Below are 17,111 nucleotides of genomic sequence, written 5' to 3'. Positions count from 1 at the left end.
GAGAGAAACAAAAACATTTTCTTCTATATGAAGAACATTTGAACATGAAATAGAGAGAGAGAGAGAGAGAGAGAGAAACAAAAACATTTTCTTCTATATGAAGAACATTTGAACATGAAAGAGAGAGAGAGAGAGAGAGAGAGAGAGAGAGAGAGAGAGAGAGAGAGAGAGACAAAAACATTTTCTTCTATATGAAGAACATTTGAACATGAAATAGAGAGAGAGAGAAACAAAAACATTTTCTTCTATATGAAGAACATTTGAACATGAATTAGAGAGAGAGAGAGAGAGAACCCTCAATTGAAGTCTTTGGGAAAAAACGTTAACACAGTCATAATATCCAAATCCAGAAGTTACCAAGCATTGGGTTTTCGCTTGAGCGCTATCTTTTTACTTGCAACCTGTAATACGCACACTAACCTGCCCACGTTAAAAGTTTACTTTTAGCAGTGTTAGCACGTGAGCGAAAACAAATATAATCTATATTTATAATCTGGTCCTATGTGTTTAACCAATGCAAAGAGGTAAAGTTCATTCCGGACTCGTGATTTTGACACAACTGTTGAGCCAATCAAAATTGGCTGATATGTGAAGTCGTCAATCCCCAGCTGCATTTAGATCAGGAGCAGATGTGAGCAGGCTTTTAACTTGTGTTAAACCCGTTTTTGGGGCTTAAACACATAGAAGAATGAGCAGAGAATTATTCTAGTGCAGAAGAGCACTTTACTATCACATTATTGTGTGCAGCAGCAAATGGCATTTGTATTTAACAAACAAAAAAAATTGCTAATGCAGCTAGACTGAAAGTGATACATTTAGGGGTCGATTTATCAAGCTGCAGCAGACAGGGGCGCACATACGCGCCCCTGTCTGCCACAGCTCACCTCTGGCAGGCAGAATTCTGCTACCGGAATACAGCATTGCACAAGAACACAATTTTGCATTCTTGTGCAATGCCACCCCCCTGCCCGCTCACAGCCAATTATGTGCGGGCAGGAGCTGTCAATCTCCCAGGTCGGACGAGACCAGGGAGATTTAAATTCGCCACTTAAGAGGTGGCAAAAGTTTATTGTTAAATATGGACTGCCACCTGCAGCTGTAGGCAGGCAAAGCCTGCCGAAGTGTTTGATAAATCGACCCCTAAACAGTCTGTATTATTTCCGTGTTCTTTTAAGAAAATATAGAATTTGAGTGTTTTACAATTTTTGTATTGATTTAAGTTTGTAAAATGAGTTTTAAAAAAAGTGAATATGGGCTTTACAATTTGCAGGGACCCCACATTTTATTGCTAATGCTATGCATTTGTTATGTGCTGCTATGCATCTAGTAACTGATACCTTCAAATATATTTGTTTTTCCTCTGGCTCAGGCTGTGCAAAGCTGTTTTTCTCCCCCTCGTTTGGCAGATAAGGTTTGAGCTGTATGATAAGAGAGGAATGCGCTAATATAATGGGCAGAGAGGGGAAATACGTCATGTCCTATTTCTCTGGGCTGGTGGAGAGCTTGTGAGGACTGAGGGAATCTGCCAGGATTATTTCTGTCTGCTGTGACAGAGGTGACAGGCTTAAGGAATGAGTGTGACAGAAAATGTCCCAGCTGTGCAATCTAAGCTCTGGGAGAGCCTGAGCCCTAAACAATGTGACCGTCCAGCAACCTGGACTTTTTTTTAACTCCCCTGGGGCTGGAATACCTTCCGCTCTACTCAATACAATCTGACAATAGCACTAAGGCCCCTGTGATAGACAGGGGAGGTGGATTAGCATACAAAATGTACATGCCTAGAATCTTAGTTTCATATACACAGTGATGAGCATAAAAATACCCTGATTTTGTAATTGGTTCTGCTTGTTGATGGTTTTCAGTCTGTTTATTAAAGGGGCTGTAAACACTGTGTAATTTTAAGACATTTCTGTTCTGTTGTCATAGAATAACATGTCATCCAAGTCCTAACATTTTAAAACAAATTAAAGGGACATTTCAGCCAAAATTCGAATCCACATGGATGCATTTTAGTTTTGAATAGAAGCATTTTTGCAACATACATGCTTCTAATAAAAGCTATAGCTATTTTAAATGTGTATTTAAGTATGCACCGTGCACCAGCATTTTAAAAACAGCACTTGCTCAGAGAGCCTAAGGTGCTTATACCATATGGTAAAGACTCGGTTTGTTAACCGCTGACATGATACAAGTCCCACTGGCGTTCTGAGCAGCTGCAGTATTTAAAATGCTGGTGCACTGAGAATATATCTAGCTATGCTTCACATGCACGTGCGGAGAAAAATGTTTATACTAAAACAATGATAACTTTTACTAGAAGCGTTTTGCCAATACATGTATATTGCAAATATGGGGCATATTTATCAATGTGCGTGCGGACATGATACGAAGTAGCGTATCATGTCTGCCGCACATCGATAAATGCTGACAGAATACGCTGGCGGCATTTCTCATTGCACCAGCAGTTCTTGTGAACTGCTGGTGCAATGCCGCCCCCTGCAATCGGCCGCTAGCAAGGGGTGTCAATCAACCCGATTGTATTTGATCGGGTTTATCTCTGTCTGCAGCCTCAGAGCAGGCGGACAAGTTATGGAGCAGCGGTCTTTAGACAAGGGGCATCAAGCTCTATACGGAGCTTGATAAATATGCCCCTATGAGGCCAATTTAACAAAGGTCTTGCAGACCTGATCCGACAGTGCGGATCAGGTCCGCAAGACGTCGCTGAATGTGGAGAGCAATACGCTCTCCGTATTCAGCATTGCACCAGCAGCTCACAAGAGCTGCTGGTGCAACGCCGCCCCCTGCAGACTCGCAGCCAATGGGCCACCAGCAGAGGGGGTGTCAATCAACCCGATCGTACTCGATCTGGTTGAATTTTGGCGATTCTTTGTGACCGCTGCTTCATAACTGCTGTTTTTGGCGAGTCTGAAGACTCGCCAGAAACACGGCCCTTCAAGTTCCACACGGAGCTTGATAAATGGGCCTCTATGTCTCTATTCAAAGTTACAATTCATCTATGTGCATTTAAATTCTGACTGGAAAGTCCCTTTAATATTCTTTTTACTGCACATTGAGCAAGATTACAAGTTGTGCGGTATAGCCATTGCGTTAATACAGCTAAAAATGTGGCTGTACTGCAATTTCCATAGCGCCGTCATTACAAGTCACCATAAAACCTTCTTTTGTCGCATACCGCACACAAACCAAGTTCTGACTTGGCGTGCTCGTGCACATATTCCCCCATAGAGATCAATGGATAATTTTTTTAGAAAAACAACCTAACACCTGCAATTGCGAAATGGCAATGTTTAAAGGGACATGAAAGTTAAAAATAAAACTTTTTAAGATTTGATAAGATTGCAAATTTAAGAGACTTTTCTTTTTACTTCATTATCAAGTTTACTTTGTACTCTTGGTATCCTTTGTTGAGAAGTAAACATAGGTAGGCTCAGGGTCAGCAGTGCTCTACTGGGAGCTAGCTGCAGATTGGTGACTACATCTATCTATCCTTCATTTTCTTGCTCACCAAATATGTTCAGCAAATTTCCATTAGTGCTTTTTGTTACTATGGAGATGACTTTTTCTTTTGGCACTTTGATGTTCCCTAATCTAAACATTGCCAAATAAAAATTGCAGTATATATCTGTTATTTAAAGGGATAGTAAATACCAAAAATGTTACTGTTTAAAAAGATAGATAATGCCTTTATTTACCATAGCCTAGTTTTGCATAACCAACACTGTTATAGAAATATACTTTTTACCTCTGTAATAACCTTATATCTAAGCTTCTGCTGACTGCCTCCTTTTCTCAGATCTTTTGACAGACTTGCATTTCAGGCAATTAGTGCTGACTCTTAAATAACTTCATGTGAACTCAATGTTATCTATATGAAACACATGAACTAACACCCTCTAGCTGTGAAAAACGGTCAAATGCAAAGGCGGCCTTCAAGGGCTTAGAAATTAGCATATGAGCTTATTTAGGTTTAGCTTTCAACTAAGAATAACAATGGAACAAAGCAAATTTGATAATAAAAGTAAATTAGAAAGTTGTTTAAAATGACATGCCCTATCTGAATCATGAAAGTTTTAATTTGGACTTTACTATCCCTTTAACTTGCCTGCTTTTCCTGTAATTTCCCTGCAATGTGGTATTTCTGGAGTGCGTCCTGTAGACTTCAGAATCCTGGTCCTACTACATGATATACAATAACAGCTTGATCAGAGCGGAAGCATATTTATATCTGTTGCTAATTGGACACAGCACAGAGATAAGATGAACAAGCACTCAAAAGACTGATCAAGGGGTATGTCTCTTGACTGCAAAAATTAAAATAAATAAAAACATTACATTGATAGTTTGAAATCTGTATTATTTTGTATGCAGATCTTTAGCAACCCACTTCTTAGTTGCTGATATACATTATGGATATTTAAAATTCATTTTATTAATTTTAATGTCCCTTTAATTTTCTGTCATAGAGGAATTAATCACATTTGCAGCAGGATCGACATAAGGATTTTGAAGACTTGGGGGGGGGCACATACAGCCCTATAAATAGTGTTCTTTGTGATTTAAGTGTACAGAACTTTGCAAAGAATAATATATTATGGGTCAGATAACGAGTGGAGCGCTAACTTTTGCGGGATTGATATTGAGTTTATTGTGCCTATTTGCACGTGTAGGGTTAGAGCTCATATTACGAGTTAGAAGTGAACGCAATTGCTTGCGTGCAATTCAAGTTAACGTGCGTCAGGTTAGCGTGACCTCAGAGCTCTGGTTAGCTGCTTTGCAAAACAATAAAGTGTCACAAAACACATCAATAATACATTACAAAGTACAATTACACTCATAATAACACCATCTAATAAAAATATTTGGAAAAAAATATTGCACACAAAAGTTATAAGGGCTCAAAAATATGAGGTATCAGGTGTTAGAAAAAAAAGGCAGGCAAAGGGAGATACAGACAGATACATATCTAAAGATGTTTATGTATGTATATATATGTGTCTATATATGTGTACATATGTATTTGTATGTAAATATACTTATTTAAAGACATATAAACACATAAATACTATATACACACACAAATGAGGTTTATTGGATTAACAGAAAATGTGCAATATGCATCAAAACGAAATTAGACAGGTGCATAAATTTGGGCACCCTTGTCATTTTGTTGATTTGAATACCTGTAACTACTTAGCACTGATTAATTGGAACTCACAATTGGTTTGGTGAGCCCATTAAGCCTTGAACTTCATAGACAGGTGCATCCAATCATGAGAAAAGGTATTTAAGGTGGCCAATTGCAAGTTGTTGTTCTCTTTGACTCTCCTCTGAAGAGTGGCAATATGGGGGCCACAAAACAACTCTCAAATGACCTGAAAACAAAGATTGTTCAACATTATGGTTTAGGGGAAGGCTACAAAAAGCTATAGCAGAGATTTAAGCTGTCAGTGTCCACTGTGAGGAACATAGTGAGGAAATGGAAGACCACAGGCACAGTTCTTGTTAAGGCCAGAAGTAAAATATTGGAGAGGCAAAGAATGGTGAGAATGGTCAAAAACAGCCCACAGACCAACATCATCTTGCTGCAGATGGTGTCACTGTGCATCGTTCAACAATTCAGCGTATGGGAGAGTGATGCAGAAGAAGCCTTTTATGCACACACACCTCAAACAGAGTCGCTTGAGGTATGCAAACGCACATTTGGACAAGCCAGCTTCATTTTGGAAGAAGGTGCTGTGGACTGATGAAACAAATATTGAGTTATTTGGTCATAACAAGGGGCGTTATGCATGGCGGCAAAAGAACACAGCGTTCCAAGACAAACACTTGCTAGCCACAATAAAATTTGGTGGATGTTCCATCATGCAGTGGGGCTGTGTGGCCAGTGCCGGTACTGGGAATCTTGTTAAAGTTGAGGGTTGCATGGATTCCATTCAATATCAGCAGATACTTAAGAATAATGTTGAGGAATCAGTCAGAAAGTTGAAGTTACGCCGGAGCTGGATATTTCAACAAGACAACGACCCAAAACACTGCTCAAAATCTATTCTGACATTTATGCAGAGGAACAAGTACAATGTTCTGGAATGATCATCCCAGTCCCCAGACCTGAATATCATTGAAAATACTGTGAATTGATTTGAAACGGACTGTCTATGCTCGGCAACCATCAAACTTAACTGAACTGGATATGTTTTGCAAGGAGGAATGGTCCAAAATACCTTTATCCAGAATCCAGACACTCATTGCAGTCTATAGGAACTGTCTAGAGGCTGTTATTTCTGCTAAAGGAGGCTCTACTAAATATTGATGCAATATTCTGTCGGGGTGCCCAAATTTATGCACCTGTCTAATTTCGTTTTGATGCATATTGCACCTTTTCTGTTAATCCAATAAACCTCATTTCACTACTGAAATATTAATAATATTTTGTTCTTTGTTTTTAGCTGTATTGCACTATTTTGCTATATGCTTTACAGGTTAGTAGCAGGAAAACACGACTCATCACCTAGGAATTCACCACCTCACAGAGGAATTACTATCTACGAATAACACTTATAATAACTCTTTTTTTCACTTATTTATCAAATTTTTATCACATTTTTATCTTTTGGAGTTTTTTACAGTATCTTTGATACATTTTGGGGGGGGGGTTTACTGGTTTTTTTTTACGTTTTTCACCACTCATATATATTTTTTTCTACATTTTTTTTACACTTTATATACATTTGAGCACCCATTCGACTCTAATCCATCACTATCACCATCTGGAACACATCATTTTTTGGAATACTGCACTCGACTCATTACAAACTTTTTTGAGCGGAGTCTCAATTGGTCCTTTTTTTCTCATAAGGTGCACCTTACAGAGCTTAGACTGAGCCCATTCTTTTTTAGAGAACTTTTTATGTATTTTGGACTTTTTATTTAAATTGTGCATTTTATTGTTTTATCTATATTGTATTTGATCCCCTAACCAGGGATCTATAGGTATTTTATACTGCTGTATTAAATTTCTGTTTTATAGTATACAGCCTCTTTGGTGCTCTCTACACATTTTTATCTATACATCTCCTAAATTTAGGGTGGACTAGTACACCCGTGTATCAGAGCGGCAGAGGCTTTCCCTAAGCGCTCCATCTCACAATATATATTTTTTACTACTGAAATGTTACTGTGTCCTTAAGTTATTTGATAGATTAAAATGAAATTGCTGATCCAAACACCCAATTATTTATAAATAAAAAACATGGAAATTGTCAGGGGTGCCTAAATTTTGCATACGACTGTATATATATATATATATATATATATATATATATACACACACACAATATATATATATATATATATATATATATATATATATATATATATATATATATATATATATATATATATATATATATATCCAGTGTAGCGAGATCTGGAGCACAAAAGAAAAGGCTTGGGATAGTGTGAGATCCGATAACAATTTTATTTGACACGCATACATAAAACTACTCACAAGAGGAGCTGAATGCATGAACCCTGACTGACAGATCCAAGAGGAGGTGTGTTCCTGATATCGCGGCGGTAGAGATCGGGTGGTGACGTCACACGCTGACTTGTTCACAGAGTGAGCTGCAGCAGGAACGCTGGAATCCCCTTCATCCTTACCTGTCACGATTATCTGTTCTATGCCCAATTTATTGGAACTCTTGTGAGTAGTTTTATGTATGCGTGTCAAATAAAATTGTTATCGGATCTCACACTATCCCAAGCCTTTTCTTTTGCACTCCAGATCTCGCTACATTGGATACTTCTGCCTGGCTGTAGAACAAACGGTCAACCCCCTGTGAGCTGCACTTTTAAAGGCTGCTGGATTTAAGTGTACTACGCTAAAGGGTATATCGTTATATTAACCCCATACTGGACACAGAATTAGATACGGACAAAAAGGACATTTTTGAGTAAGATTGGTATAACTTATATGTGTCTATTAGTACTACTATTATACTGATTCCCTTGATTTTACTTTTATTAAGTGGATTATATAGTGCTTCTAGTTTGTCTCATCTAATATATATATATATATATACATACACACATACGGTATAAAAGTGTATTGGAGTATTTTGCAGTTAAGTAGATGAAAACATGTTAAAGCATATTTATGCAATATTAATTTTTAATAAAGGTTTTAACTATGTTTTTACTATAAATATTTTACATTGCAATGTTCTGCACATAGCAGAATATGTCATAAGCATTTATAAATAGATACTCCTATATATATATATATACTGTATATATTATATGTGTATATATATATATATATATATATATATATATATAGATGTATATTATACCAAAATACTGTAGAAATATGTATTTTATAATAAATAGAACATATTCTTGTATGTGAAGAACATTGGAATGTTAAATATTCATATTTTCATGTCGGGTTAGCGCACATAAGAATATGCGATCGGGTTTGTACGCGTACACAAAATTCTAACTTTGGCTTTTTGCACTTATCAGGTTAGCGCAAGAGTGCAAACTGTTTACTTTCAACTCATAATACAAGTGTAACCCGACGACTCGTTTCTCTTAAAAGTAACCAGTCTCAATTGTTATATAAAGATAACAAAAAACCTGTATACACTGTAGACAGATATATGTTATATAATCAATATATAAAAAATAAAACATGATAAAATAAAGACATATAAATCTTTATGGGTTAGGTAAATTAGCTCTGTGTGAGTGAAGTTGTATTTAAATCAGTGGGTTCACTGGTTAAGAAGTGAGGCTGCCTTCCAGTGAGTGGGATTTCAGCAGGAGTGAGACTGCCTTCCAGTGAGTGGGATCTCAGCAGGAGTAAGACTGCCTTCTAGTGAGTGGGATATTAGCAGCAGTGAGGCTGCCTTCCACTGTGTGGGATCTCTGCTTGAGTGAGGCTGCCAGTGCCGGAATCAGGGGGGTGGCTGGCTTCACTGGCATTAGGGGGCTGGGCAAAGAAGGGCTAAAACATAGTGTCAGACGAGTCTGGAGAAGGCTGAGTGAGGGGGGTAGGATCCCTATCAATGGTTTAGAAAGGGGCCCCAACATTTCTAGTGATGGCCCTGGAGGCTGCCTTCCAATAAGTTGGGTCTCTGGGTGAGTAAGGCTATGTTCCAGTGAGTGGGATCTTCTTAGGTGATACTGCCTTCTAATATATGGAATCTCTGTCTGAGTGACTGGGATGTCTACATGAGTGAAGCTGTCAACTGCTGAGAGCATCTCTTCTTTACAATAGAAATGATTGTGGTAACATTACTGGCATTGATAAATAAAGCTCTTCTGTAGAGCTTTACAGCTGAAGTTTAATAAAACTATGGGATCTTTACATGGTTACACTATTTAACTAGTAGAAAGAACATCTAATCTATCTAGCTGTCTTCTTGTATCCCTATTGAGCTTGTATATTGGATAAACAAGGGAATCCCTGTTTCTATGTGGTTGGTGCCTTTCTCTCTGTCTGCCTATGAGCTTGCATATTGCATAAACAAGGGAATCCCTGTATCTTTGCGGTTGCAGCCTATTTCTCTGACTGTCTTTCTTTCTACCTGTCTTGCTATGACTTTGTATATTGCATAAACAAGAGAATCTCTGTATCTATGGGGTTAAAGCCTATCTCTCTGGTTCTTTCTCTATCTACCTGTCTGCCTGTGACTTTGTATATTGCATAAACAAGGGAATCCCTGTATTTGTGGTTGGAGCCTATCTCACTGCCTGTTCCTTCGTTCGTCTGTCTGTCTGTCTGTCTTTCTGTCTCCCTGTCTGCTTATGAGCTTATATGTTGCATAAACAAAGGGGAGCCCCGTTTCTATGTGGTTGGAACCCAGAGAGATATTGCTCACACTTATGCAACAGCAACCAGCACAGACAAAGACTGATGTATATTCTCTTTTTCCAGATGTCTATTGGACAGCAGCCAGAAGAAAGAGGTTCTTCCTGCATAAGGTGTAAAGGGGAATGTGCAGGTTTTCATACACACTCCTGGAGGTAAATTATTTGAACAAACTGACACATTTTATATGATATTAATGAATATCAAACAAGAACATAAAATCACCTACAAACAGAAAATATTTCCTTGTGCACAGGGACCAAACATAAAAAAAAAATCCAGTTTTTAGATAATTATAAAACCCCAAACCAAGATGTAAAGAAAAGACCAAAAATGAAATTGACAGCAACAGGAACTATAAAAAAAAATGCATTAAAATATGAGATGTTCGTTGAACAAGCCTTTGCTGTAAAACTGGATCTTTGTGAATTATTAATGATAATAAGCTGTATAGCAATGCTAGCATAAAGTCATATCCAGGCCAGATATAAATACATCTCAAATGAATCTGTACAACTAAGACATTTCATGTATCAATCGTACAGCCTGTTAATGGAGCAATTTATGGCCCATATCCAGCACATAAGTAATTCTTCAATTCAGTGAAACATATTGACTTGTTACCCAGCCTGCTTTTAATCTGTACTTAGCCAGCTGTCATGGAAGGGTTACGATATGCTCTGCAAAGCACGGCCACAATGGAAACTATAAACTTACAAAAGCAGATCCTAATGAACAACAAGCGAAAAATAACTGAGACACGATTAACTGGAGTGTGTAAATTCATTAATTAAAAGCATAAAGTTTTAAACTCATAGTCAGAACATCACCACCTTTCTCTGGACTTGGTTTTAAGTTTGACCTTCACTGACAGAAGTTCTGTGACCTGGGCAGGATTATTTGGAACATAGTGAATGCTTTGGACAAACAGACAATCCTTTTGTGCTTGCATGGAATCATTTGCTGGCAGATACCAAGGGGATAAAGAGGCTGGTGTAAATAGCAAGCGTTTGGAAAGGTTATGATTTGTATTTTCACATTGCTAGGTAGGGAGCTTAAAAAATTAAACATCCATTAAAGATAATCAGAATTCTGCCATGAAGTGCAATGCATGGCTTCTTGTTGAGTTATCAAATTCAAATCCATTCCAGGCTATTCGAAAACCCTACAATCCATTTATCACAAGGTTTTTAATTGCTTTTGTGGGAATTATACTATTCCCATCTATGCCTTGCATGGGGACGACCCCAATATTCCAAACATTTTAATATTCAGCCTGTTAAAAAAAAATATATATTTGCCTGTTTTGGGTGGAATGTGTTGGATAGTCACTCAGTGGCCCATATTTATGAACATGCAGACAGACAAGGTTCCCAGGCAGGAAAACTGTCCACCTGTGCTTCTGCTGCTTTAAGTTTTGATTGTTCAAGAAATTGCTTGTACAATCCAGCCACGCACCATCCGCTGCTTTTATGCAACCAATTGCGCAAGAGCAGGGCATGTTGTTCCTCCGAGATTGGTCAGTCTGGGATGTTTTAACTCTGGCCCGTCATCGGTTAGGAAGCAATGGTCAAGCAAGCCTGTACTGCAAGGGCTCGGAAGCTGCAAAACCAACATCATAACCCAGATAACTTGTGCTAATGATTCTGGCCTGTTGAAATGATCCATTCTCAATGTTAAAATAGTTAGGGAAAATGTATATTACAGTGATCCTGACTGCACCACTGTACCTCTGTAGCATTGGGTAAATGATTAGGTATACACAATAGCCTAGATTCAAGAAAAATAATGTGCTAATCTAACTCAAGGAAAAAACTAACCGCAACTTGTCACACCTCTTTTATGTACAATGGAGCAGTCTCTATCTGATAACTGTTCACCTCTCAGGGCATAGAATGAGTTCCACACTGAAGTATAGTATGAAAAACAAAATGTCCTCTATAATACAGTCCACTCTTACATATTCACACACTAGGGGGACCAGATGTCCTATTTTTAACAGGATCATCCCATTTTTTAACACACTGGGGCATATTTATCAAGCTCCGAAAGGAGCTTGATGCCCCGTGTTTCTGGAGAGCCTGCAGGCTTGTCAGAAACAGCAGTTATGAAGCAGTGGTCACAAAGACCGCTGCTCCATAACCTGTCCGCCTGCTCTGAGCAGGCGGACAGACATCCCGGAAATCAACCCGATCGAGTATGATCGGGTTGATTGACACCCCCCTGCTGGTGGCCCATTGGCCGTGAGTCTGTAGGGGCAGCGTTGCACCAGCAGCTCTTGTAAGCTGCTGGTGCAATGCTGAATACGGCGAGCGTATTGCTCGCCGTATTCAGCGAGGTCTGGCGGACCTGATCCGCACTGTCGGATCATGTCCACCAGACCTTGATAAATAGGGGACACTGTCCCTTAGTCCCTAAAAGCTTTTGGTGAAATGCCCCATTTTTTTTTATCATGACTGTTAATTATTTTTATGTCCATCGCAGCACTATGGAAGGCAATATCTGCTCCTTGCATGCTGCAGTGGCGAACGTGTATAAAAGGAGGCGGGAGCCCTTTTTGATCGTGTCCGATTGCGAGTGAGGGTGGGCAAAGAGAGTTGAGCAACAGGGACAGAGTTGATCTGCAGGGAGAGAGTAATTGAACATCAAAGATAAGTTGAACATTAGAGAGAGAGTTGAAAGGCAGAAACAGGACTAAACAGTAGAGATATAGATGCCCATTTATCAAGCTCCGGATGGAGCATGAGAGACAGCCGCTTCATAACCCTGTCCGCCTGCTCTGAGCAGGCGGACAGATATCGCCGCAATTCAACCCGATCAAGTACGATCGGGTTGATTGACACCCCCCTTCTGGCCGCGAGTCTGCAGGGGGTGGCGCTGCACCAGCAGCTCACAAGAGCTGCTGGTGGAATGCTAAATACGGAGAGCGTATTGCTCTCCACATTCAGTGAGGTCTGGCGGACCTGATCCGCACTTTCGGATCAGGTCCGCCAGACCTTTGATAAATATCCCCCATAGAGAGAATTGAACAGAAAATAGATTACTCTGAGTTTTGGTTAATACCTACTAATGTACTTAATTGTGCACTGATATCTGCTCTAAATATTATATTTATATTACCAGATGTGTTAGGATGACTCTTTTTATTCAGGCGTAAGAATTGACCAGGGCTCTGAAGTCGTGTTATCCCGACGCACATTAAATTCCATTGTGCTTAAGCGAACACATTTACTTTCAACTTGTAGAAAACATGCGCAAACAAGCTCGATAAACCCGATATCTCTCGTGTGTAAATGTTAGCACGCTACTCGTAATCTGGCACATAGATGGAGTCTTCTGCCTAAACAAATCTTAAAAATCATCAGTGACGACTGGCAGTTATGCCTGGTATATATTTGTTATCTGTATGTTGTCAGCAATGTTGCATGGAAAGTTGCTAATAACATTGATCATAGTGGCAGGTATTATTTTTATTCAATATTGAATTTAAAATAAATGGTTTGAAATGCTACAACCAAAACCTTGTCTAATAATTTTCATTTTGAGTACTTTGCATGTTGTTGATGAAGTGTCCTTTATTTCCCCCCTCAGATCTGGTCACCCTAATTTACACAAATATGTAGATACAAGGGCAGGTTACGGTCCAGAATAGCTTATAGGGATATATATTACAAGGTGCGGGTTCCCAGACTTTTGATCAATCCCCTGGCCCTGCAGTGCTTCTGTAAGCCGCATACCACATGGGTAGTCTAAATTAGACCTAGTAGAGGTAAGTAAATTAATTCCAGCCTAGATTACGTACTTTGTTTTTTTTATATTTTAAGTTTATTAACCCCTTAATGACCGGACCATTTTTCAATTTTCTTACCCTTAATGACAATGGCTATTTTTACATTTCTGCAGTGTTTGTGTTTAGCTGTAATTTCCCTCTTACTCATTTACTGTACCCACACAAATTATATATCGTTTTTCTCGCCATTAAATGGACTTTCTAAGGATACCATTATTTTCATCATATCTTATAATTTCCTATAAAAAAAATATAAAATATGAGGAAAAAATTGAAAAAAACACACTTTTTCTAACTTTGACCCCCAAAATCTGTTACACATCTACAATCACCAAAAAACACCTATGCTAAATAGTTTCTAAATTTTGTCCTGAGTTTAGAAATACCCAATGTTTACATGTTCTTTACTTTTTTGCAAGTTATAGGGCCATAAATACAAGTAGCACTTTGCTATTTCCAAACAACTTTTTTTCAAAATTAGCGCTAGTTACATTGGAACCCTGATATCTGTCAGGAATACCTGAATATCCCTTGACATGTATATATTTTTTTTTAGAAGACAACCCAAAGTATTGATCTAGGCCCATTTCATGCCACCATTTCACCGCCAAATGTCATCAAATAAAAAAAAAAGTTCACTTTTTCACAAATTTTGTCACAAACTTTAGGTTTCCCACTGAAATTATTTACAAACAGCTTCTGCAATTAAGGCACAAATGGTTGTAAATGCTTCTTTGGGATCCCCTTTGTTCAGAAATAGCAGACTTATATGGCTTTGGGGTTGCTTTTTGGTAAGTAGAAGGCCGCTAAATGCTGCTGTGCACCACACGTAAATTATGCCCAGCAGTTAAGGGGTTAATTACGTAGGTTGTAGGGAGCTTGCATGGTTGATTTTAGCTTTAGGGTAGTGTAGTAGACAACCCCAAGTATTGATCTAGGCCCATTTTGATATATTTTATGCCACTATTTCACCGCCAAATGCGAGCAAACAATTAAAAAAAAAATCATTTTTCACAATTTTAGGTTTCTCACTGAAAGTATTTACAAACAGCTTGTGCTATTATGACACAAATTGTTGTAAAAGCTTCTTTGGGATCCCCTTTGTTCAGAAATAGCAGACATATATGGCTTTGGCATTGCTTTTTGGTAATTAGAAGGCCGCTAAATGCTGCTGCGCACCACACGTAAATTATGCCCAGCAGTGAAGGGGTTAATTAGGTAGGTTGTAGGGAGCTTGCAGGGTTAATTTTAGCTTTAGGGTAGAGATCAGCCTCCCACCTGACACATCCCACCCCCTGATCCCTCCCAAACAGTTCTCTTCCCTCCCCCACCCCACAATTGTCCCCGCCATCTTAAGTACTGGTAGAAAGTCTGCCAGTACTAAATAAAAGGAGTTTTTCTTTTTTTTAATAAAAAAAAATAAAATGTTTTAGCTGTGATGGACCCCTGCCTTAGCCCCAACCTCCATGATCCCCCCCCCCAGCTCTCTAACCCTCTCCCCTACCTAATTGCCGCCATCTTGGGTACTGGCAGCTGTCTGCCAGTACCCAATTTGCCCCAAAAACAAAAGTGTTTTTTTTCTTTTTGCAATTATTAATGTTTTCTGTAGTGTAGCAGCCCCCCACAATACCCAACCCCCTCCCCCTCCCAGATCCTTATATATTTATTTTTTTTAAATGTTTTTTCCCCCCTCTTCCCTCCTCATTGGTGTCAGTGGCCAGCTAATCATGCGCGCCCCCGCACATGCGCGCCCCCGCACGCTCCCGGCACCCGGCGTGCACATTGCACTTACAGGAACCGGATGCCGGGTAGCGATGGGCCGCCCACCCGCCTCCCTGTTATGCTCCCACCCACCAACGAACTGGCACCATCGCTACCGGTGCAAAGAGGGCCACAGAGTGGCTCTCTCTGCATCGGAGTCTTCTAAAAAGGTATTGCAGGATGCCTCCATATGGAGGCATCACTGCAATACCCTGAGAGCTGCTGGAAGCGATTGCATTAACTGGTTGTTAATGCATGACATACCTGGTACGTCAGTTGTCATTAAGGGGTTAAATATGTTAATTAGTTATTTCTATGTCTTTGAAAAAATATTTCTTTATAAACTTCACCAGTTGTAAAACTATTTCTAGTTCAGAAATGTGATATTAAACCAATTTTAACCAAGTGAACTGTAAAACTTATCACACACCCTATGGTTACAGGAAGACCTGTGGTTGCTGTCGCTGCCCCCGAGAAGATCACATGTTGCCATGTGATGCAGAAGAAGACACCCGTATTGGACAGCTGCTTTCAGCCCCGAGATTTTCTGCACTGACCGCACGAGTTAAAGGCAGTGAAGGGTTGAGGGTCTATAAAAGAAATCGTATGATAATTACTAATCCTATTACTTCCCGCAAGGACCCAACATTTCTCACTGTTACTTATGAGTGGGCCCCTCCTGGACTCAACCAGAAACTGGTAAATATAGCTTACATACACTAACATGTACACAAAAGAGCTTGTATATCAAGAACTAACCTACTTCACTCACCTCCATACCTTTTGCTAAAACAATTAACAGTTTGCCTTGGGCTGATCCTTCAAAAACTGCCCCATGTATAGATGAGCAAGCTATTCCATATATTCCAATCCATGTGGCGGTCAATATAATGGTCGCTCTACTTTTTTTTCCGTGCAAAATGTTGGAAACAGTAAATGATTGTCTATATTAAGTTTTAGGTAGGGGATATAAATCCACAACCTTACAAATACAAACCATAAGACAAAGCTCTACATAGGTTTTAGATTCTGGGATAAATTAAGAAAACAAGATGGAAAAGCATTGGTTTTTATAGCAATGGTAGACATAAGTATTTTGTCATCACAGAAAGCTAGTTTACCTGTTTTACTCTCAAAATATATTAGTTATTTCAGTGTGTATGTCTAGCTATTTGTGGCTCTAAAGTTTATACTGAAAGCTTACTTTGTTTCCCTAGTACTCTTTCTGTTAAACAGTACTTTTAGTAAAATATAAATAGACAAGCCAAATTAAAATTAGGGTGAGTGACTGTGCATAAGGTACTTGGGGGCCTATTTAAGAACGTGCGTGCGGACATGATCCGATATTGCAGATCATGTCCGCTGCACATCGATAAATGCCAACAGCATACGCTCTCTGCATTTATCATTGCACCAGCAGTTCTTGTGAACTGCTGGTGCAATACCACCCCCTGCAGATTCGAGGCCTATCGGCCGCTAGCAGTAAGTGTTAATTAACACAATCGTATTGGATCTGGTTGATTTCCGGCGATGTCTGTCCGCCACCTCAGAGCAGGCGAACAGGTTATGGAGCAGCGATCTTTATAAACACAGAGCTTGATAAATAGGCCCCTTAGATTTAGGACCTTTTTTATGCAAGTCTACTAAGCTGGTTAAACTTTTTGG

General features: G+C 39.2%; 1 protein-coding gene across 2 annotated transcripts in view; it reads left to right on the top strand.

The window, feature by feature from the left end:
- LMCD1 (LIM and cysteine rich domains 1) overlaps positions 1-17,111 on the top strand; it is a 70,320-nt gene that overhangs the window by 49,799 nt on the left and 3,410 nt on the right. For both annotated transcript variants that reach the window (XM_053720782.1, XM_053720781.1), the window contains 2 exons: positions 9,962-10,050; positions 15,890-16,145. In XM_053720782.1, coding sequence (XP_053576757.1) covers positions 9,962-10,050; positions 15,890-16,145 — 345 coding nt within the window. The remainder of the gene's footprint in view (positions 1-9,961; positions 10,051-15,889; positions 16,146-17,111) is intronic.

Source organism: Bombina bombina, chromosome 7, assembly GCF_027579735.1.
Source record: "Bombina bombina isolate aBomBom1 chromosome 7, aBomBom1.pri, whole genome shotgun sequence".
Taxonomy (NCBI): Eukaryota; Metazoa; Chordata; class Amphibia; order Anura; family Bombinatoridae; genus Bombina; species Bombina bombina.
This window is presented reverse-complemented; position numbering and strand designations above follow the sequence as displayed.